Source organism: Saccoglossus kowalevskii, chromosome 2, assembly GCF_978046115.1.
Source record: "Saccoglossus kowalevskii chromosome 2, keSacKowa6.1, whole genome shotgun sequence".
Taxonomy (NCBI): domain Eukaryota; kingdom Metazoa; phylum Hemichordata; class Enteropneusta; family Harrimaniidae; genus Saccoglossus; species Saccoglossus kowalevskii.
Genome location: NC_140642.1, coordinates 20,348,420 through 20,373,844, shown reverse-complemented (window position 1 = coordinate 20,373,844; position 25,425 = coordinate 20,348,420). Strand labels below are relative to the sequence as shown.

At 32.0% G+C, this 25,425-nt stretch overlaps 1 protein-coding gene across 1 annotated transcript in view; it reads left to right on the top strand.

The window, feature by feature from the left end:
* The window catches only part of LOC102807427 (ras guanyl-releasing protein 3-like), a 64,210-nt gene that overhangs the window by 1,617 nt on the left and 37,168 nt on the right, over positions 1-25,425 (top strand). The window contains exons 3-5 of the mRNA XM_085492632.1: positions 16,268-16,414; positions 22,651-22,756; positions 25,040-25,147. Of these exons, the coding sequence (XP_085348758.1) occupies positions 16,268-16,414; positions 22,651-22,756; positions 25,040-25,147 (361 nt within the window). The remainder of the gene's footprint in view (positions 1-16,267; positions 16,415-22,650; positions 22,757-25,039; positions 25,148-25,425) is intronic.

The following is a 25,425-nucleotide window of genomic DNA, read 5'->3' as shown; positions in this document are numbered from 1 at the left end:
TACGTACCGGTACGTTGTTGTTTATTTTGTGTAAATCGAACATTTTCAACGTTGTGCTCAAGTATTAATGAATTTATAGGTATTTTTCTTTTACATTTTAACTAATCGACAGCCTGATAAATTTTCAATGTTTTATTCAGGGGGTTGGATTCTGCATGTGTGATTATACAACTTAGGAAAGTATTCAGAAAAATTGCCTTAAGGATTATGCTACATCGGCTTTGCATTATTGAAAAAAATATACATATTAAAAGGTTATAACTTTGACTTTGTCTTAAAAGTACACCTTGACCTCACACTGTCATTTCATATATATTGACAGGTAAGCACGTGTATGTCATAGAACCCACTTAGTGTCTGTTTCTTTTTAATAATTCATGTATTTTAAATAACGATATATTATTTAATCATGTGCACTAACATGTACTGTATGTTAAATGGCAGTAGTTGTGGTGAAGCCTTCATTTGAATTTTGCGTAAACAAATTTATTTCACATCATTATATAGGCCACATGGGATGAGGCATGTTGTGCGACAACCACCTGAAACAGACGATGCGAAAGTTGAAGGTACTATTACTACCTGTAAATAGAGTGATAAATAATACCGTCAGTCTGAACAAACATTTTTGTGTTGAGTTTCACATATAATATAAACATCAAATAGAAACTCCCACATTTGGTCAGCTTTCAGTGTATATTATTTTGGTGTTCATTCCGTCTGGAGATTAAACCTGTAAACTTGTTGAGTGACAAAAGCCTTATAGAGTATCACTACCAGTGCAGACATCTTAACCATCATCTTAGGGTCTTGCAGATACCCTGGTATATGACAATAATTGTCCTACAGTGTTGCAAACAACCAACAAATGTGCAAACAACCTTTGTAGACAGAAAGACAGACAGACAGACACACAGACAGACCGACTGAAAGCACATTAACAGCTAGAAACCCATATTTTAATTCTGAATTCTGAAAACAAGCGTAGAAAATATAACTGAGATCTTCAATCTGTCATCTAGTGAAACAACTGTGTTTCAATGATTATACTTAAAATAGTATTGGAATTTCTTTTAAAAATCGACATGAACAACGAGGCATATTTTTGCTAGTGAAATAGTATTTATTTCTCTTTCTTCATCACATATCCTCCTCCAATTACCATGGTTACATAGGTTTGTAATCTCCTATTGGCTGTAGGTCTTGACAACATTTTGGATTAAAGCAAAAAAAAAATATGCAGGTTTTATTTTGTGAAAGGTGGCAAAATTAACTTTGGCACTCAACGCATTTGTACAGTTATAATCAAGCTGTCAATTAAATCCAAATGCAATTCTCAGTGAAGAAATATGTATACATTTATCATAATATAAATAATTGCTAGGAAAATAATTTGCCATTCCTATTCTGTTTATCTTATAATGAAACTAATTTGATATGTCTTCTCAGAGTGAAAATAAAAAACAACATTAGCATATATCAGCTTTGATATAACTTATTATCGATTCCGATAAAAGTGATAATGAATACCAGCTTATATAGTAGATAATTATTGATGAGAGGCAGCAGGAGTGACTTATTAATGTGAAAAATCAAGACTGTTTAGAAAAGTAAATGAAATAACTCTTCCACTGATTATTGATGAGACTGCATGGATAATCATTACTGCTCAATAAAGTGAACAAATCAGAGGATGCAATCCATTCTATATATAAACATACAGAATGTATTATTGATCTTTGAGTATACTATCAAACCCTACATGTGGACATGATAATCTAAATTACACACCAGACATGTTGACAACCATTGAATTCTAAGTCTATATAGCTGTTGTGTTTTGTTGGATATCGGCATCAATAATAATTTTTAAGAATAAAATTTAGTGTGAAACTTCAAAAAAAACAAATCTAAATGTTTTGTCAACTGGTTTTAGTTTATTGAATAAATATGTCTGTGAATCTCAAATTATTTTGACTCTATTTTCATTAAATCTTTGAAGCACCAGAAATTTAGCATCATCAATTAACACAGCAGTCCTTCTTAGTAACAACTGTTGCTAGGTTCAGTAATTTCAATGTGTTTGACATAGATCACTGAGGTCATTTTCTGTTCCGGGAGATTGACACAGGTGATGATGCATGATGCTGATACCCTATTCTGTTCTAATATGAGTTTTGAGTTACTTTGTTGAACTCAGTAAAAATACATATAAACAAATCAATGCTGTAATACATTTTCTTTACCAGTCTCCTGTTATTTCTCAATCTTAGTGAAGGAAATCTCCTCTTCTCTGCTGATATTATTAACGTAATATCTAATACGATGGAGACAATTGTAACTATGGAGCCTTAAGCTAATATTAATATTTCACCATCTATACATCATTAATGTGGCTTGTCAAAACAACTGTAAAATTGAAATGTAGGCTACCCCTTACATTTAAAAACAAAAACACATACCATATTTGTTCTATTAGAAGTGCATCTCCATTATAAACACTTATAAATTAAAAATTGCATGTGTTGTATAGCGAATCATTAAATATGACTTATTTTTGCCATAGACACACACTTGTAACGTACCCGTGTGCATGGTCTTCTAATACAGCAAATATATACATTTGAACAGCTTTCTTTCTACTAAGGATCACCTACATTTCCATTTTTACCTTTTTACTTGAAAACAAAAATACATTACTATATTGTATCAGAGGTACATTACTTGGGGTTTGCAACGCGCATAGTACTGTATGGTGACATCATGCCAAGATCTCATTCAAGTATATATATATATGCGGTAATAGAGGAATTAATACACAACTACATGAATATTGAAATTCGACAGCACTGTTTCGTAAGGTCTTGTACCTTACAAAAATATGTCTCATCACTTTAATAGAATGTGTCTTGCGTATAACAAAAATTGACATACTCTGTGACAAACAGACTAATAAAATTAATACTCTCTTAAATTATACAAAGCACTATTTTTTTTACAGGCGTGCAATAAAATAATATTTGACCATACTTCGCCATGAAAACAGCTACCCAAATGATGATTTCTCTGTATAACCCTATGTTTCATAGGAAAATAATTTGTATGTACAATAAAACTGCCAACCAAATGAATAATGCAGCACTTTGCATGTTTTTATAGTGTGAATTTGTATGTACTCAGTGATGAACTAGCGGGTTCCTTGATCCTATTTACAGTATTAATATGTTTAGCCATCTTACAGACATGTTCAAAATAGTGTTAAAAATGCACTCAAACCAAAAATTGCATTTATTTTATACTGAACTGAGTAAGATTTATATTGTCCATAGACACACCTGTGTAATTTATTGTAAAATACTTTATTTTCGCTTGGAATTAGTTTTCGCTATTTTCGCTGAAGGAATGATTCAGTGAAAATAAAATCTAGCAACTTTTTTCCTATGTTTTACATTTCAACTGAAAATTTAATTTCATACAAAACACCCAAAAATTCTTTTCAGTAAAAATTAATTTCTGCTAAAATAAAGTATTTTACAGTATATATTAATGTAAATGCACTACTAATAGAATAAATAATACTATAAGGTTATTACGAGGTCGGCGGAGGTCGATACGACAGTGTACAGTGTAATCATTCCATATTTGGAATTCGCACTTCCTAATATGGTAGAATGAAAATACCCCGTAAAATACTGCAAAATTACGGCATGCTGTAACTTATGGCGTTATGGTGACAGATGTATAATAATATATTGTATACAGGTTCATTAAAATGTGACTTGTTTGACATGTCATTTATGTATTAAAGTGCGTGCACTACTAATAGAGCAAATACTGTATTCATTCTAGACACAATATAGAGATTACTGAGTAATAATAATGTTTTAATTTGGTGGCAATTTAAAGCATTTGAAAATATGACTGATTTTATCAATTGGGAATTAAATAATGAATTCTGACAAAAATATGCTGAAGAGTTGTTTTCCTGAAATAAAAACTGCTAGTATTGGTCTTAAGCTCAAAAGTTGTTTATTTTTAATAACCTTGCAGAACTGATTTTCAGGTTATTTGAAATATTAGGTCTTAGTATGTATTTAAAATGCATGACAGTGACGGATGACAGAGAAAATGAAAGTCAGTTAATTATCTCACCCCTGTCATATCACAAATTAGAGGAATGTTTTTCGGTACATGTTTCCATAGTAAATTGTTTTATTTGCATGTTGTTGGATGAAGAATCACTTATACCTATTGAAGTTTTCAAATTGAAGACAGGTGACGACAATACATGTACTTCATTATTTCCTGTTTATGTCATTTTTTAATTTAATTAATATTGATCTTTCAGTATTTCATTCATTCATTCTTTTCATTACATTTCTTTTAAGTGTTTGACTACTGTTATTTGAAATATTATTTTCGTTGTTTTTGTTCAGATGCTAGTTTTTAGTTGCCTTGACATAAATTTACTAGAAACAATTCAATTTTCCGATGCTAATTAACCTTTTCACCACCAGTTCCCTTTTTTCATCACAAAATAGTCCTATTTATAGTCTGCACTTTCTTTCAAAGGATTTGGACAAAAATAGCCAAATGTTTTGAGTAAAAACTGAAAATTTACCCAAAGTGTGTCTGTTGCCTCCAAAATTAAGGTTAATTTCCAGAAATATTGAAAAATATAAAAAATTATGAAATTTGGGTGAGAAAGTGGTGGTGAAAAAGGTTATATATTATTATATATTTCCTCCAATTATGCACAATGTACCAATGTAGATGTGTCTGTTAGATTATGGTGCAATACAGAGAAGCAGGTTTTTACCCTATGAGGAAATATTATAAAATTCAAAATTTGTTTTTTTTATGTATTAATACAACCTTGAGATTTTGACAGAATCGCAAAGATCTAATAATGTCTACTTCACCGAGCAGAGCTAGTAGTCATATTACTGTTTGGCTGCTATTGACTGTGTCGGTGTCAGCGTCAACGTCAGCGTCAGTCATATTTGTTCATTTTTTTATAGTAAGATATCTTAAATTCTGTAATACTTATGATTACTTTTGTTATTTTTAGTAAAAAGTGATATTACTTCTTCAGGAAAATTGCTATCCCATTTGCTTTGATATTTTATGTATAAACAATATTTCTGTCAATTGTGGCTTCTTATTGAAAATGACTGTCTTGGATTGACCTCTCAGATTTGTTCATTTTAAATGAGAATAATTTTAGTTCTCTTATTTTTGTGAATATTTGTTTTCATTTCTGATGTCTTTTTTGAAAATTACCAAACTAATTGTTTTGAAACTTTGTATGTAGATGTCTTAGATGACTTTCCTTATCAGATTAATTCATTTAGTGTCGATATTTAAACTCAGATTTTCTCATTCTAGTGTATTTCAGTACAGGTATTCTTGTTATCTTGAAAATAGATTGATTTGATATTTCTTTCCCATCATGCATCTGAAAGAGCAGCTGTATCAGCTGACAGGCTACTTGAATTTTGCTGGAATTATGGGGTCTACCAGGGCTTCAATTTCTCATGTCTGAGAATGCTTAGAAAACTGGTTAATATTTGCAATTTTTTTCATATAATTCTGGATGGAAAGATGATTCGGGAGGTAAGATGTGCTCTAAGTATATTGAAGATGTATTCTTATAAATAAAAACATAATACCGGTAATTTATTTACTCTTATGCATACAAGAAAGACACACTCACCAAATTGTTTAAACATGCAAGGTCAAATTTAATGAATATTCTGATGTACTGGTAAATTACAACTAGTGATAATAGTTGTGTTCACGTTACACGAAGTACGGGCTAAGATTAAAGCTGATTTAGGCTTATCTAGCATATTAGCATTTCGGCTAGACCCAATTGCATCCACGCACAGGGCCAGTCGTTAGCACGAGCTAAGGGACGCCATCAGTCGGTGACCTTTGGCAAGCCGCTATACTCGGGGGCGGAGCTACGTCACAGACGTTCCACGTTGCTAAGACGCGCACCACTGTAACATGCATTTCTATGGGCTCTGTGCACGCTGCTGTGGAACTCCGGTCGAGCCGGTGAAAATTCGAGAAAACAACACAAACTTAACTTTGAAGTAATCCTGAACAACCGAATTTATATATGTTACACAAGTAGGGCTAATCTTGTTACACTGTTCAGGGGAGTCTCAACAACCATCCCAAAGTACCGTTTTCTGACATGTTTCTTTTTAGTTTTGAAGCGACGTGCATGGAACGTGAGAGAAGACGGACCCAACTTATTTGAATGAACAGAAACAGTATACAACGGCGTAACAGAATACAGTTTTATTAATGCATGTCGTAGACAGCGAACCAAATTTTTTTTTCTACGATTAGAGCTGCTGTACGCTCTACCACAGCGACGGGATCAGTGTGGAAGTGTGTACACTGAGCTCGGTTGCCATTTTGGGAATGAGAAAGTTGGATATATTTGATCACATGCATAATGTTCACACCCAAAGGTCGCCGCAGAGGACGCTCAGCCCTGGGCTAAGCGTTTGCGCACACTTCGTTAGCCCGTGCTAAGGTTTTAGACCACGTCTTAAATTTGGATCAGATTTAACCCATACTTAGCATTCCTTAGCCCGTGCTAAGCGTTCATGCATGTTTGCTTAGCACGGGCTAAGGAATTTGACCTCTTAGCCCGTGCTAAGGAGCTGTGCGTGAACGCAACTAATATGTGTTAAAGACAATAATTCATGTTAGAGATCTTAGCATATGCTGAGTGTTGAGATCAGGTTGGTATGTACCAATATGTGTGTGAACAGTCTGGGCTGAAATATACTTGATTTTTGTTCTTATCTCTGTTACCCATGTATTAGCATTAAGACAAATAACAGAAACTGCTGTATCTTTACAGATAGGTCCTATACATCCTATATTTTAACCTTTTCAAAATATAGTTCAGAACACATTTTTTTTTATTAGCTTGGGTTTCAAATTTTTTTTTTTCAATCAAACAGGTTGTGTTTTTAATTTACTTTTTTCAAATAGAGCTACATGTATTCACTTGGTAATCCACATATACAGTAATATCACCTTTGTCTTAAAAATTATTAAATATAAGGAAGGGCCCTACGTACAACCAAATTATTAAATATAAGGGAGGGCCCTACGTACAACCAAATTATTAAATATAAGGGAGGGCCCTATGTACAACCAAATTATTAAATATAAGGAAGGGCCCTACGTACAACCAAATTATTAAATATAAGGAAGGGCCCTACATACAACCAAATTATTAAATATAAGGAAGGGCCCTACGTACAACCAAATTATTAAATATAAGGGAGGACCCTACGTACAACCAAATTATTAAATGTAAGGGAGGGCCCTACGTACAACCAAATTATTAAATATAAGGAAGGGCCCTATGTACAACCAAATTATTAAATATAAGGAAGGGCCCTACGTACAACCAAATTATTAAATATAAGGAAGGGCCCTACATACAACCAAATTATTAAATATAAGGAAGGGCCCTACGTACAACCAAATTATTAAATATAAGGGAGGGCCCTACGTACAACCAAATTATTAAATGTAAGGGAGGGCCCTACGTACAACCAAATTATTAAATATAAGGGAGGGCCCTACGTACAACCAAATTATTAAATATAAGGGAGGGCTCTACGTACAACCAAATTATTAAATATAATGTTCATAGACATCCTATTACTACACCAATATTACTTTACCATATTATGAGGCATCCCCCCCTAGGAGGGGCTCAAGATGAAAACCTTCATTACCTGAGGCTAAAAGTAGATCTAGTGAATGTATAAATTTACAATCCGAGTCCTTGTGGATCATCTAGGTCTATCAGTATTCTAAAAAAAATGCCTTATATACATGCCTTATGATAATTTCAAAAATTATCTACAAACTAATAACATGTTCTAGTTGTATAACTTAGGTCTGTAGGCTCAAAGAGAAATGAGCTACCTTTTTTTGTTCAATGTTTTGTAATACAGAACCCAAATTACCTTTGTAATACTAAATGAGTATTATAACATATGTTTATGTGATAATGATGCTATCATGCAAATTGTTGGAAAATGAATTTTTGTTCAAACAAAATTTCAATTCTAGCGATGGAGGTGTTATTCGCATGAACATTTTAAATGTTTCTTTGATTTTTAGTTACATGTATACACTAGTACACACCCATGTAAGTATCTAAATTTTACAAATGCTGTAAGTGATAAAAAATGCAGTGATTTATATACAGCCTTAAGCATCTGATATTTCACATTTCTACCAATATATTTGTGCATAAGATCAAGGTCGTTTGTAGGCATAAACAAATTTTTGTGATTTTAACCCGTCATCAAATTTTTTGAATTAAAATTTTTTTTTTTTAAGAATTCATGTTAAAACAATATTTTAGTTTTCTAATAATTCTAGACAGCTCTAAGTTCCTCTCTTTTAACTACATATGATTTTTTTTTACCAGACGAAATTTTGAGATATGGTGAAAACTTTTTCACCATGGAAACCAATAATAATATAAGCGCAATTTTCACTGATGTTTGACCTGTGTTTTATGCCCTGTGACAATTTTATGGAACAACAACATAAAATAAAAACCATCAAAGAAATCCAATTATTTGTTGTAATTGTAGTCAACTACGTTAATATTTAACTATTTAAGTATTTCCTTCAAAATTCATGACTTCAAATTTCATTCCCAGGGTGCAAAGGAAATATATTTTTTTTTTATGTATATGAGATTATTTCTGCTACATGTATCTATATACCTATCTGAGTTGATCTAGTGTCTGATATGTGCCAGCTGTGATAAACCCACACTTATTGTATAGTACACTACTACAAAGTATTATCGTATCAAAAGTGCATCTACACTAAAAGTAAATATGTAAACCAAAATGTAACTTTAGTTTATGGTAATTAGAATTTTATGATGCAATTTTTCCAGACATTATTAAAGTTCTGTAGCAGCAAAATGATTTCACTGCAGTGTTCTTGAATCTATATCAGCGACTATAAAAAACATAATTTTTAGGTGCTAGGAAGGAATTGATGCATAAATTAAAATACCTACGTGTCTAGAAAGTCAGAGAAAATTGCCAAAAATTGTTGCAGTGAAGATATTTCATTAAAGTTTTTATTCCTTTGAATGCTATTATGTTTCCCTCCAACATTTTTTATTGCAACATTTCACATATTTTTTTGTTAATTTTGGACCACAGCTCTTAATATTTCTTTCTCATTATTGAAAAAATATTTAAAAATAAATTACTTTTTGTGATAAAACTTGACTTTTGTACTCAATGGGTTAAGGTCACAGTCATTTGTGGGAAATGTAGTCCTTGCATCACTCCTGTATTGTAAAATACTGAATATTTCAAGCTGCCGAAGTGAATAGGTTCAGTGGCCTAGGGAGACACACTGCTAGGCAGGCTATGCAGTGTTCTCATCGTATGTGTTGATTCAAACTCAATCTTGGACGTATTTTTATCTGCGTCATTTTTCATCAAGATATTCATATGTAAATGGACCTTATTTGGTTAAAATTTTGTAATGTGTTTTATGCCCAGTATAATAATTCTTATGTTATTACAAAGATTCATACTTTTTTTAATCTGCGTAAATACATAGTTCTAATAATTGTACCTATAATGTTGTTTACCTAGAAGTTACTAATATGTTGATTGACATGAATGTAATTGCATGACTGCATTCTGTGACCAGTTACCATGGCAATCCAAGGTATGCAACGTAATAAACTAATAATCCCAAGGAAATTGAAATACTGACTTATAATGTGACCTCATATTTTCAACTTCCTATGTCCACAACATCTGCCCCATGCTGTTGCGTATCTGTGTTGCTCTGATTACCAACGGTGCAATTGGTTCTCACAATAGGAAAGTTACTAAGAATATAATCTCTTTAGTTGCGTTCATTTTTATTGAAAGTACTCTTGCCACTACCACACTACAAAGCTCTGCCTTAATTTGGTGCCTGGATCAATTCCAATTGAACTTGGCTATTTGCCAATTTTGTTTGCAAATCTATGAAATGTTATTTCCCCGACTCGGCACTGCATTTGACGTAACCGGATAATTTGTATTATACCATGCAAGCAATGTTGAAGTGGCGTATTAGAGATTTTTTTTCTTTTATAAACAGATCTTGTCATTTTCAGTTGTAATTTTACATGAACATAAATAATTAGTCTAAAGCTAATTGGCAACACTGTTTTTATCTTGTATATCCAATGGTTCCCCACATGTATACAGATCAATTTAAACAATAAAGCCTCCATGATTCATTCACATTATCCTGGTTGTTTACTTCGAGAACATACGAGTTTGTTTTTACATGTATTTTACTCATAAACGTCACTGAAATATAAGCGTCTATGACACACTCACATGTACCATACTGTGTATTTCTGTGTTCCCAATGCTACCATTGAAATGTACTGTGGAATACTTTATTTTCACTGGAATTAATTTTCGCTGAAAAGGCTTTTTGGGCTTTTTGTATGGAATTTATTTTCACTGTTTTTTGATGAGTTTAATGTGAAATATAGGAAAAAAAGTATATTCACTGGATTTTATTTTCATAGAATCATCCCTTCAGCGAAAATAGCGAAAATAAATTCCAAGCGAAAATAAAGTATTCTACAGTATATTCACTGGATTTTATTTTCATAAAATCATCCCTTCAGCAAAAATAGCGAAAATAAATTCCAAGCGAAAATAAAGTATTCTACAGTATATACTTTTTACATGTTGGCAGCATTATATTTGAAATAAAAAAACCCTGGACTGCTCATTAAAGTTAAGAGTGCTCAGATGGGGGTGTTTGCTTGAATAATGAGCTTGACTGCATATCGCCCATATTTGCGCACACATCTACACCGTTTTTGCATTATTTAAACAATAATGAATTCTCAACAGTTTTATATTGGATGAGCAAAAGGGTGTATGGCAAGATAATATAAGAAGTGTAAACAAACACCTTATCGCATTCAGACTCTTCTCTGAATCCAACATAAAGCTGTGAAGGATTCATTATTATTGTTGACCATCAACTGAATTGAAGTTGCGAATATGTTTACTGTATCATGTGATGATGTAAAGCTATGACGTCATAAAAACATCTAATTGTGATAGTGATGATTTATAACACATATTAATGGACAATATGTCATTCTTTATATCCTATATATTCATTTTTTTTTAACACCATTACCTTATTTGCTCTATTTGAAATGCATCACCAACAGCTGCATATTGTATACTGGGTCAATGAAATACGACTTAATTTAAATGTTGTTTACATTTAAATTGAGTCGTATTTCAATTATGTAAGTGCAGGCTCTATTAATAAAGAAAATACAGTAGATAGAACGCATAATTTATGAAATACTGATAATTGTGCTGCATCAGTCAGTTGACTTTCCGTCATTGATGCTTGTAAATATGCGCAGTGACTCCACGAATGCTAAACCTTCGTCAATTTTTTTTGTTCAACAATAGAAAAACCTACTTTAACGAGAGATATAATATTTCACTTAGCTTTATTACTACAAATTTCACATTTATCAAAGTAATCGTAACACATGTTTTTTTGTTTTTTTTTAAATTTCATGTGTTGTATGATGTCATCAAAGTGTAGCTAATTCATTCAGCATTTGTAGCTAAATTGATGAAGCTTCTGCAAATTTAGCCAAATTAGCTAAAATTAGATAATAACATATTCTAAAAGCCAGATAATCTGTGCTTTGTTTAAAACCTTATTAGCTATAAGACCTTGAAATAAACTACCTGTAAGTCACATAAGTAGATAGATTCATGCAGGGCTCAGGTGCTAGAATATTGTTCCATAAATTATCTACACTCAAGGTATGTACAATTTGTTGGCCCCTGGATTTGTCGGTAGATTGAATCCAGTGTGCTAAGTCCCAACGGACAGCTATGTCTGCCTGTGGTGTCACCAGTAGATTCAAGTGTTGCACTTACAGACCATTTCTCTTAGCCCTTTCATGCAAAAATTTTGAACAATTAATTTTGTCTTCTATATTGAAAGCATATTAACGTTTATTCAAGACTTGTCTTGATCTACTTTCTTTTAAACCCATTCAGACCAAATTTCATGGGGTAGGTTCCATAAAATGGTTAGAATGTGCATTCATGTGCGAGTTCATAAAATGCTTTAATTTTGCAAAAGATATATATTTGTGAATTTCATGATTCAGTGAAAATTCCTAATTTTATAGCAGTAGTGAAAATATCTCTGGGGTCGTACGAAATCTACACCGATGCAATAAAATCATAAAATCATAAAAATTCCCGGCAACGAATTAAGCGGTTTAACCTTTTCACTACCAGACTTTATCGCCCAAATTTTTCTGCACTTTTTTCTTATAATTCTTCAATATTTCTGGAAAAGAACCCTATTTTTGGAGCCAACAGAAAAATTTTGAGTCAATTTTCAGTTTTTTCTTTTTTTTTTCTATTTTTGTCGCAATCTTCTGAAGGTAAGCGCAAACTATTAAGCGGGACTATTTTTTTGAACTTGTGATGAAATGAGGGAACTGGTGGTAAAAAGGTTAAAGTAGGCAGCCAATGTTTGTTACTTCTTTTCACAAAATCTGTAATTAAAATTTTGCAGCTGACGTAAAATTTCTGGTTTGACAGATTTATACATCTGTTCGTCATCATTTTCTTGAAGGACACTGTAATTTGAAAACTGTTATTATTATCAGAGGTACATTACTTGGGGTTTGCAACTCGCATAGTACTGTATGGTGACATCATGTCAAGATCCCATTCAAGTCTCTTCTCGTAGATAGCGAGACTGAGGCTACGACCTTCTGACATGACACTTATCAATGTTCAAGGTTTGTAATGAAAAAATAAAACTTTTCTTGCCACTATCATAGTGAAAAATGTAATACATCGAAAATGTACAAAAAATATAGTTCTCGTAATCCGTCATATCGTGAGCAGCTATTTTGATCCACCTGGACATCCCAGTATCCTAGTTACCTCGGGCATGCGCATTCGCATTTTTCTGAGTTGGAACGCTTATGCGAGAGCGAGATTGTGACGGGATCTTGGTGTCATGTCACCGTAGTTACAAACCCCAAGTAATGTACCTCTGATATTATATAATATTGCTTTCATATTATCTGGTGTTGATCTCATTCTGATTTGCTTATTATTTTGAGACATTTATTCTGTTGTTTTCTATTTTTAGCAAATAATTTTGTGGTTAAGCCGTCATTCAGATTATTTTAAAATTTTGTGTGCAGGTCAACTTGGTTGGTTTTATTCAGATTTGTTTATTCTGTGATAATATCTAAATTTGTATTTTTTACTTTCAACTTGATATTGCTTTCATATTTGCTAGATAAATTGTATCAAACTTTCTGAGGTGATCTTTTACAGAATTAAACTGAAGCTGCTTTGATTCCCTGTTATCAAATACGATAGAAGAATGACCAAGCTTTAATGGGATTTTAGTGGGAACTATTTCTTTTTGAAATTTCTGACTAATTCGCCTTTCCATGCACATCATTCGAACATCATTTTAACCATTATATAGCGTGGCATCAGTTCGTCTCAAAACGCAGACACAGAAAATGAGCATGAACGCCTTTGGTGAAATAAAAAGATTGAGCCTGGAGTCATCTTTTTATATCATTTGGGTAGTCAAAAACTTTTCTATTGTAGCCAAAATTTCCACGATGCATGCCATCGTCAATTTTAATTTAAAGGGTAGTGTCGCTGTAATTGTGCAACATGCATGTATTTGAATCTCGTATAGTAATGAATTTTTTACATATTCGTGATATTGTATATGTTGTACAGACCCCAGATCAAACGCAATACGATGCAAGAAATGCTGCTTTAAAGTACACAGATGATGGTGGGTAGGGTACATGACATTAGCTGTTAAGTAGAAAGCAGCTTTAGAATCTTGAGTTTTCACAGTGTCATCTACAGAGAGTTTAATTGTAGTGTGAGACCTTTTTAAGTGCATATAGTGTACTTGTGAATGTCAGGTCATCATGCCCTTCTCTCATTTGTAGCTTCACTACTGTCAAATCAGATCACTGAATGGAGCTCTATAGTTGATTGTTAGGCTTTCTTCTCTGCTATCTGACGTCCATCTTTATTGTCTGCAGTGTTCTCTTCAGCTTTACAACTCAATATGTGACTAATTTGCATATGAAATAACTATTTAGCATATCTTTCGTTGACGAGCTGCTATGCATATAGAAGGTCTTTGGGGGGATATATACTCTGATTTATATTTGTGATAATATCTTCAATCTTTTTATATGTCAATTTTTGTTCTTCTTTAAAAGTCATTTCAAACTATTTAATGTGCCATGTTGAGATTTTTGGTGTTTTTTACCTTTTCACCACCAGACTTTCTTGCCAAAATTTGTCTCCACTTTTTTCTTATATTCTTCAGTATTTCTGGAAATGAACCATAATTTTTGAGCCAACAGACAAAACTTGAGTCAATTTTCAGTTATTACTCAAAAAATTTGACTATTTTTTTCCAATCTTCTGAAGAAAAGAGAGATCTGGTGGTGGTGAAAAGATTGAAAATAAACTTCAGGCGTATTTGATATTTTTGTTTTATGTTTGGATATTCCTGTTAATAGAAAGATCAAGAACACTGATTCTGCATTTCTGATGAATATGTTGACAATTTCTGGTTACAACCTATAACCAATATCAAATTCATAAATCATATTTGCTACATTAAAGGAACCGAAGTGAATGAAATAAAAAATTAACAACATTGGTGCAAACACTATAGCTAATTGGCATAGCAATGAATGGTTTTGGTCTCATTTAAAAAACATTTTTGCCCTAAATATGGGTAGGTAGTTAGGTTGCTGGAAACACAGGATTTATTTTCTTTGTCCTTATATGAAAATTTTATACTAGTTAGTTGCCCCTAGCACATGACAAGAAAAGAAACTTTTTTTTTCTTGACATATGTCGTTTTTCTGTGATTTATCTTGACACATAATTTACAGTTGTTACACAAATACAAATTATGGCGCAAAATTTTGTATATTCTATGTACTTTTAAAACAAAATTTGTTAATTTCGGACATTATTTCACAATTGTTGGAAGTGATAATAAAAAACATAGGGACATTTATGCAATTCCTATTTTGTGAAAGTTGACGTTTAGTGTCTTATTGCTATTGGTTGATATCTTATTATTTTCAAAATTAATGGCGCCTTATTGTTGATTGATGAACATTAAAAAGTATTATGAAATTTTATTAATAATTATATTTACAGGCTTCATTATGTACATCGCAAATATTTTGCTTCAAAATAAAATTTGTTGCAAAACTGTACATAAATTGAGAACAGAATGTATAATATATGCGGTTTAACCTACTTTAACGACAAATGAACTTGACATGAACCACTCGGGGACATGAACTTGGCTGCTGTCATTCAGAAAAAATATATTGTTTTTAATTCCTTTTTTTAATAGTTTTATTAAATTACCATCAGGCTATGGTATATATTTACTATACTACATATATTAATGTGCCCAGGACTTAGATAGATATACTTCATTTATAGAAACATTAAACTCAAATACAAACTTCCAAAACGTGTGGTTAGTCTATCTCGCTAGACACTATAATCATCGGTAATTCATTTCTGTTGTGTAAAATAATTTAGCTAATTTATCAAGCTGTTCTTAAAGTCAGGTACCCCCCTACTTCCACCCACATATATGTTGAAGAGTTGCATGTCTACATTGCCCCGTTTCTAATTATAACTGTCATGTGCAGATTTACATCTTGAAGGGATATTTTTAGAAACAATTCAACTGAAAAGCATATTGACTGTCACATTTTATATGAGATTGACATAGTATGTGAAATACAGTGATGAGAACAGCTGTTTCACTGAGTACAGTATACACTGATGCATGCAAACGAGACATGTTTTTTTTTTAAAAAAAAGAACTGTTTGTCTACATTATGCGTGTAACAAACTTTGTATGAGGTGCTGGGAGTATAATTGTTTTCATGTCATACGATTAGCGGTGATCACGTTCTGTCTTTAATCATCAATCTGTCAAACATCAGTCGCACATCGTCACAGCTGCGATACATACCTGTTCAGTCTGAATGTGGAGTACTTGGACTCGGTATGTTTGTTTTATTCGTAATTTATTATTATTGCTGCCATGGCTGGTTATGTTGCAGAACATGTAAACGGTGATGCCGCCAACAGTTGGCATGGACGAACAACAATAACAGAATTCATTGAAGATGACAAGCCTGTTGTTCCCGGTTTAACGTTCAAAGCCGCATCGTTGGATAAGTTGATTACATACTGTATCGAAAGCCTTGGTGAGTAACATTTCAATCTAGTTTATGTTATGAATGATGTCATTTTCTGGTAATTAGGTTAAATATTCTATTGTAGAGAAGATATAACTGAACACTTTATCCTTTGTTGACATTTACCATTGAATTAATTTATATTTTTATGAAAAAACTTGTGAATTTTGTATTATAACTTATTCATAAATTTAGAATGCACTATTCCTGATTTATTTAAAAAAATAAATGATAATAAAATAAAAAATCAATACTTTCAGCCTGTAAGCTAATGTCTAAATACTGTGGAATACTTTATTTTAGCTGGAATTAATTTTCGCTGAAAAGGCTTTTTGGGCGTTTGCTTGGAATTTATTTTCACTGATTTTGGATGAGTTTAATGTGAAAATATAGGAAAAAAAGTATATTCGCTGGATTTTATTTTCACGGAATCATCCCTTCAGCGAAAATAGGGAAAATAAATTCCAAGCGAAAATAAAGTATTCTACAGTAGTCTAATTGATATATATTTATAAACTGACTTTCTCGAACTGGCCAACATAATAAAACTGTATATGTGAGAATTTTTTTTTATTTAAAAAAAAAAATTATGTTAAATAATTTTTTGCCGTTTATTAACTAAAATATTATTTTTTTTAGCAGTGTTAGTGCTTTTGATGTAATAAATAAGTGTGCATTTACTTGTCTTTCACTGGTTATTTATGCTAGATATAATATTTATTTAAGTGACATCTTCTTCAATGTCATTTCAAGGACAGTCAGCCATATGGTTTGAATTATCCCACATTTTTTTTATCAGAAATATTATTTTTAATCTAATTTGAATTGAATAAACAAATTGAATTAAAGTAAATGGAAAGAATGGTTTGAATATTGTTACACCACCTGTTGATTTGATCAGGACTTTGGTGTTCATCCTCAGACGCTTCAATTAAATAGGAATTAAAATTGATTTCATCTGTAAATATTTCAATTCTATAATGTATGACAGTTTATTACTTTTGACTAATACCCTCAATATATCTTTCTGTCCTGGCATTCCATTTATAGTAACAAGTAGAAATGAAACAGTTTCAAACATAACAGTACAACCAATGAAATTTTGGTATTTATAATTCTGAGCATGTCAACAAGTGTTTATTAAATATTATTAAATTATGTTTCACAGATTTAGTTTTTTTTTAAATACTATCTGATAGTTTTTGTAATCCAGTTTAAGGCAGATAAGGTTGAACAGCTTTATAGGTCACATTGCTATGCTACAAAATAAAAATGCAATTGAGTGTCTCGTGTTACACTTTCTGCCTCCAGAATTGCCTAATATGTATCATACATGTATTTCCAACACCATATTTCTTGTAATTTTGCCCTGTTTGTCGCTGAATGTCTTTTATAAGCAATAAAAGAATAAAATGCGTGTTAACTTTTTGAATTCCATAATTTTTTCCGCTAAAATTTTAAAATTTTTTCCATAACGTTTTTTGCTAATGTTGGACCAAATTAACATGATTTTTTATTAGGTTCAGGTATTGGTGAATTTTGGGGAAAATATGAAAAATTTTTATGTGGGAATTAAAAAGTGACAAAAGTTGTTTAGCATTTTAAAGACCTGAACATGACCTTTTACTTCCATCTATTGGATATGAAATTACTGCAATGCTAGCTAAAGTACAGTGTGAATGCAAGAACATTGTTGCAATTATGTATGTCTGTCGGACTGCTCCATCAATATCTCAAAAATTGTTATTCAGATATTAGCACAAATTAATATATAATCCCTTAATATTGATCACCTAATTTTCATAAATGATAAATTTTTTCGCTCTATATCAGATTATAATTATAATAATGACAATTGTTGAAATTTGCTGTTTGAAGCTGTGAATCAAATAAATTAATCATAATTAATATGATATTAAATCTTAGGCACCGTCAAAGAATATGCAAAAATTTGTGCGTTTTTCATTTCTAGATCAGTTTCATTGATTGCAAATATCTATCTTTGTTTGGTCGGCATCCATGCTTCCATCCGTTCATCTGACCGACTTCTCATGTATAAACAAAACTATTCAAGGATCTTGCTTGTATAATTAGTGCAGCTCAGTACATGTGATTTCTGTTCTTTTTATGATAACTTTTCATTCCAACCACATCTACCTTTTTTCCTCTTGAATGACTGATGATGTTCTAACAATATGAATGTTGAAAATAAAAAACAAAAAACGATATCCAATTCAATATTTCAGTATTAGATGTGCTTGAGATGAGCATAAATTGATCAGTGTGTTTGGTGACTGTACCACCAAAATCAAATTTGTTTGCTCACCTGCACCTCTATTAGAGTCTAATAGAGCAAATATAGTGTATATTGGTTGGTGTTATAGTGAGAAACATTGGATTTTTTTACTTGAAATATTCCTGTGTATTAAGCTAAATGTACATGTATACTTCATACATATAATTACGTTTGTAAATTAATTGCATAGATTACTATTATATGTAGGTGTGCATCCAAAACTACCGTTATTGGTTCAACTCTATTCTATTCTATTCTATTCTATTCTATTCTATTCTTAATCCTGTCCTGTCCTGTCCTGTCCCGTCCCGTCCCGTCCCATTCTATTCTAGTCTTCACTCATTATTGTCCATATGTAATTTGTTCAGTTGCACGTCCTCAGTAGCATTTTCAGGATGTTTGTCCTTGACCTGAACTGATGCTGCAATGTTACCTTGGTTACTGTAGTAAGATCGTTATACAGCCTACCCTGATGTGACTGCTGTTTTTTTGTGTTTGATAACATAAAAGAAATAAAAATCACAAGCGGTGCTGCAATGATTAATTAAACTAACAAAAAGAATATAGAAATCAAAAAAATGGATGTTGTGTGCGTATATACCGGTGCAATGAAAAGTACATTTGTCAGTGTTTGTCCACAGTTTGAATGACATCAATGTACGATAGTGTGACGTGCATCGTTGTGTGCACACATAAACTTCATTACTATGAGGTTTTTATGTGGGCATAACGACACCCGCAACATTTTTTTTTTTTAAAACATGATTTGGTCATTTTCAATACCTTGAGTGAAATGGAGCTTGAAATGAAGTATAAAGAGATTTAATTTAAATTAATGATATGCATAGCTGCATACAGGAATGTGTAGATTTTTAATCTGTTCATTATTTCCTCGTATTATTCGCATTCCTGATTTTTTTTCACTAAATGAAAAAATTGACATAGCTTAAAGAAAATAAAATTTTTTTTAAAACCTTGATAATATACGAAGATAATTATATAGAAAAAAACATTGATCTTGAATTATTTCTTATTATTGTTTTAAGCAATGATTCTTTCATTCTTAGTATTTTTGCAAAATATATTTTTTATATTCTTGATATTTTAGATCTGTAAGTTTTGTTATTCCTGAGTGTTTTTGTTGTTGTTATTGGACATTATTGAAGTTTTCTTTAGTATGTTCCAAATAAAAATATTCTATCTATCTTTTTACAATTAAATTTATTTCATAAAATAATGCTAGTCTTGATGCTTACATGTGTTGCGGTTAACAATAGCATTGACATGATAAGAAATAAATCTCAGTTATCTGCAGAAATCTGTGAAAAATAGTGAAAGTAGTGATATTTGTCATAGTTCGATTAGAGTGAATCTGGCTTGGTTGTAATATGATCTACACCCTGACTAGGTTAATATCAATGGTGAATCCATACTTTTTTTAAAAATATAATCAATAAAGCCTGGCAGTAGAATTGTTTTGAAATTATTTTTAATATTGCCTGGCACCAATCTTCAATCTGCATATATTGATGCAGAATTTTATTTTAAAATAATAAATAAATGAAAATGCTAATAATTAGTTGATCTAGAGGAGAAGTCAAATTAGCATGTCTTGATATGTGGCTGTTTTAATTTAGCGAAAAACAAATTCTGTGATTTTCGCAAGTCGGTAAAATTCTTTGTAGTGAACATTACTAAAAGGTCTTACGACACAAATTGTCAACAACTTTTGCTAAATTTTTGTCTTCACAAATACCAAAAAATTATCAAAACATTCCTTGCACCGAGAATTAAATGGTTTACCGTAATCTTTCTATTAGTTGGACCACCTCATATTTGCTAAAACAATAATTTTTCATTTTCCTTATTTGAAATGGCCATCTTGATGTTTCTTCCTGTTAAAATAAATAGGATCATTCATGTACATGTAGGGTTGTTGTAGAATAGGGGTGCATAGTATTTTAGAATATAAATTTTGTGATACAAATTGTATATACCAAATAGTTTTTTGATGAATAAATTTCACAGTGATTAATTGAAAAAACAACAACCTACACATGAAGAATGCCCAGCGGAGTCAAAACTAGTCAACACAGGATGGCCAGACATTTTGTTGTATACATGCAACTTACTTTTTAGCTCCGCTGTCGACTTTGTCGAGCGGAGCTTATCCTATGAGTAATTGTCCGTCGTCGTTGTCGTTCGTCGTCGTCCATATCAATGTTTTACTTTTTCGATTTCTTCTTGAAAACTACAAGCCTGAATGATTTGATACTTGGTGTATATGTACCTTGGGTAGACCTCTCTTAGATTTGTTCATTTCATGATGATATCTTCAATTCTCTAATTTTGGTGAATATTTTTGTCATTTTTGGTAAAAAGTGATATTTTCGACTTCTTGTTAAAAACCACAAGTCCAATTGCTTTTATATTACATATATAGGTACTACATGTGGTTCTCTTTCAGATTTGTTAATTTTGTGGTGATATCTTCAATTAGCTAATTTTGATAATTATTTTTGTCATTTTTGGTGAAAAGTGATGTTTTTGAATTCTTGTTGAAAACAGCAAGTCTACATATTGTTCATTTTCTAATGATATCTTCTGTTCTTTAATTGAAATGTGCATTGCTAACAGCGGAGCTATCTCAGCCAACAGGCTGCTTGTTAATAATTTGTAATTGCTGTAAAAATACTTTATTTTAGCTGGAATTAATTTTTTGCTCAAATATAGAAAAAAACGGTATATTCAATGGAACGAAGTAGAATATAAAGCATTTTACAGTCTTGGTATCAGGTGGTGTCAGTATAGCAGATATATAAAATAAAGGATAAATTGACAGCAGTCATAACTTCCCCCAACCCTAACCCTAATTTATTAATTTGCAATGTGTGCCACACATTGTAAAAATAACAAAACCAAGTAATTACACAAAAAATGTTTCAGCAAAATGTTTCAGCCTCTAGAGTCATCATTTTGCATTCAACACAATCAAAGACGGTTGTTGTGAGTTAGTTAGTTAGTTGATGTGATAAATAGTTGATATTGTACAATGTTTATGTCCTGTGTGAAGGTTACTCATCATGAAAGTATTTGGTTTCTACTCCGTACAGCATTTCATGTGTTTTGCATGGTTCACACTTTTTGTTTTTAAAGGGCGACAGTCGCCGCGCCGCGTCATGTTCGATATGGGACTCATAGTGACGTACCCAATGCGTGTAAAATACATTGTTTGTTTACACTAAATTCGAACACTCGCTGCGCGATGACTACCGCTCTTTAAGTTACTGATTATAATACTGTGTACTGCCCATTATTGAAACGTCATATTCTAACTAGTCATTTGGTGCCATGTGCAACCCTGTTTTCAGATGATAAGTGGCCAGTGCTTAAGGTCAATGCTCAACCATACAAACACGACTATGTGTGTGAATCATTATTTATTAAAACAACAAACCATAAATCCTTGTTATTTTCAACTGGAAATTTACCTGTTTGCACTGAAATACATATGTCTATGGTGCACTTACCAGGATCCATTTTTATATGATAACGTGACATGGACAGTACCTATTTATTGCACACATATCCATCCTTGCCCCTGTTTATCACTCAGTAGTGGGTATTGTCACATCCATTTATTCTCTAAATATAGACTTCACTCAAATAATTCAACCACTTAAAAAATATACATTGTAATTGTAATTTTTTCTTCCACAAAAAAATAATCGTGCAATTAATGGTTCAATTATTAGCAGGATTACAGTATAGATAACCTTGCAAAATGTAAATCTAATTTCCCATTCTGATCATACTTTGACCTTGGATGACATCTGCTGTACATACATCATCATTACAGACCCATTATTTTTGTGTATCACCCACCACTTCGTTATATAATTAATAATTCACAACATCTAACAATACCAATGATTTCTGTATTTCTTAGATGATAATGGTGACCTAGTTGAGAAGTCACCTTTTCCCAGGGTATTTTTTCTCATGCACAAATGGTTTACACCGTCGGAGGAGCTTGCAACCAAATTTCTGGAGCTATATCCTTTTTATATGATTTATATAAATCATGTTGACAGAATCATTGCACATAAAACACATCATGGCACATGATTGAAACATGTTTTCATCTGCCATATTTGCTCTATTGTAAATGCATACACCACCTGTTAACGTTTGCAATTTGTGACAATCCTACTACATCAATTGTTATCGCTCCTGCATCTTTATTCCACTTATGCTTCTAATATGGTATTTTAATCAGAATTCTCGCATTGTGTCTGTTCGGTCACAAAAGCTCATTGAAATGGGGGGGGGGGGGGTGAAAGAATGTGACAAAAATTTGAATTACTTTCAATGTCACTTGAATATTTCCTGCGCTTATTTCATTGTTTGTTGCCCGCTATAGGATTATACGAGTAATTTGACAGATGTTCACAACATAAATATCACAGGAATGTTTTTTTTTCTCTCTGTATAATGCTGCCGCTTCAGCGTTTTCAACCACCCTGTCCATATTTATAGCATTAATTCCGGTTACTTGCATACAAATCGCACAAGTATGTTGAGGCTTGCATATCTAGATCATTATTACTGGTAGGCTCAACCATTCACATTGAAGGGGTGGCATCTTGGAGGCTCAACCATTCACATTGTAGGGGTGGTATCTTGGAGGCTCAACCATTCACATTGTAGGGGTGGTATATTGGAGGAACATGAATTTCATGACAACTAGGTAGAAAGAAAGTCTTGTTTGTTTGTTTGTTTGTTTGTCACTATATAATAACTTGAACAAGCCAAGATAAAGATGTCTCACCACTAGCATGTGCTCCAAATCTCACTTAATTTACCATAAATGTGAGACTTTTGGTATTTTAATTTTATGCTTCTGGTGAACCTGGATATTTAATTCTACTGCATTGATCTAGGGCATCAATTTACTGATTTCTCTCCGTTTAATTAGCCAATAGTGTATCTCAGTCTGCATGAATATGGTGAAGAGTTGGTATCTTTTTTTTTTTGACTGGCCAAAAGAAACTAACTGTATTTGTTGTTTTCTTTTTTTTTCTGCTGAGGCAATGTGATATCATTGGTGTATTTTTAAGTTTGATAACCGGGTAAATCATTTTTTTTGGAAACTGCATCTGTCAATATGGTACGAGTTAAATTATAGTAAAATTAAACTGTTGATTTGGGAACGAACATAATACCTTTATTTAGAGTTTTTGTTTAACAACATAATTTAAAATATAATTGTACATGCGCTGCGAAAACTCCTACAGGTGTTTTGAATCTCACATGCAAACGTTGTTTTTGTTATTGCTCCTAACTGATGAATTCTATATTTACTGTCAGTATTTATTTGGCAATGAACCACACTATATTGTTTTTTCATGAAATACATCTTCAAACAAAACTATGTGAACAGGCTCAAAATGTCTGAAGTTGTACCCACTTAATAATGATAATAGCTGGCAATTTATAAGTTGTGTCAGTCATTGGTCTAGTCGTAATCACCTCCTTACTGAACCACAGGTACCGGATATTGCCTTCTATTCATCATCAATAAACAGGTCTCCTTTTCAGTAATTGTTAACACGTTCGTATTGAACATAGATGAAGATAAACACGAAGGCAGAATCTGTCCATGAAATGTATGACTAATATTAAATTTGATTGAAGATGATTTGGTGATCGAGTATATCAACTATATTTCCTTGAGTATGGTTGCTTCGATGTGGAGTATCCTGACAGAGAAGTGATGGGGAGTCAATTTAGAACCAGTCGTTCTTACTCCTGTTTGCCACAATTATTATAAAATATCTGCCTAGAACTGAATATTTCTGGTGACCGGAAGCAAATCATAATTTGAATCAACCACTTTCATTCGTACGATAGCTAAGCAATCAGGGAACCCAAAACTCATTTACTGTAAATGCAATAATTATTCACTGGGTTTTAATTTCCCTATTTTCGCTGATTATTAATCATTAATTCGTGAAATTAAAACACAGTATAAAAAGCTCAAAACATAGTAAAATAGTGAAATTAAATGTCAGCGAAAATAAATGCTTTTACAGTATTTTGTTGTGTACATTTTCGTTTCAGCAGACATGTGAAGTATGTCAGTGATGATAATTCTCCCTTCTGAAGGGGTTTTAACATTGCATTCCAAGTTATTTACGCCAGAATAATGTAAGGACGCATAAAACAGTTCTGAATACTATATGTAATATATGGTATTTATTATTTCTGTCATAATAATAGACACCGAACTGTACTAATGTCACTAGGAATGTTTTCCTTAATTTTAATGGCTTCACGTATAAAAGCTACCCCGGAGTTTGCTGCAAGTCATCATGTTTACATAGACTAGAAGACAAAGACTGCAAACGTTACCAATATAGATGTCGAGTCTGCCAAGCAGTAAGGTAAGTTGACATACGATATGATAAAACACAATACAATATTTTATTTGGAACGTACACAAACAAAAAAGTAAGGTAATGTCCAAAGAGCAAAAGACATTACTACAAGACTAAAACAGATCTAAAATACAAAAAACAAACAAAACAAAATTAGAAAGGATAAACTTGTCACAACTGGAGAGGATTTCAATGAAGTGGCTCATAAATAAGAGAGCTGAGAGAAAATTCTGTCTACATTTTTTTGATAATGCTATATTAACAATGAAATAGGTAATGTTTTT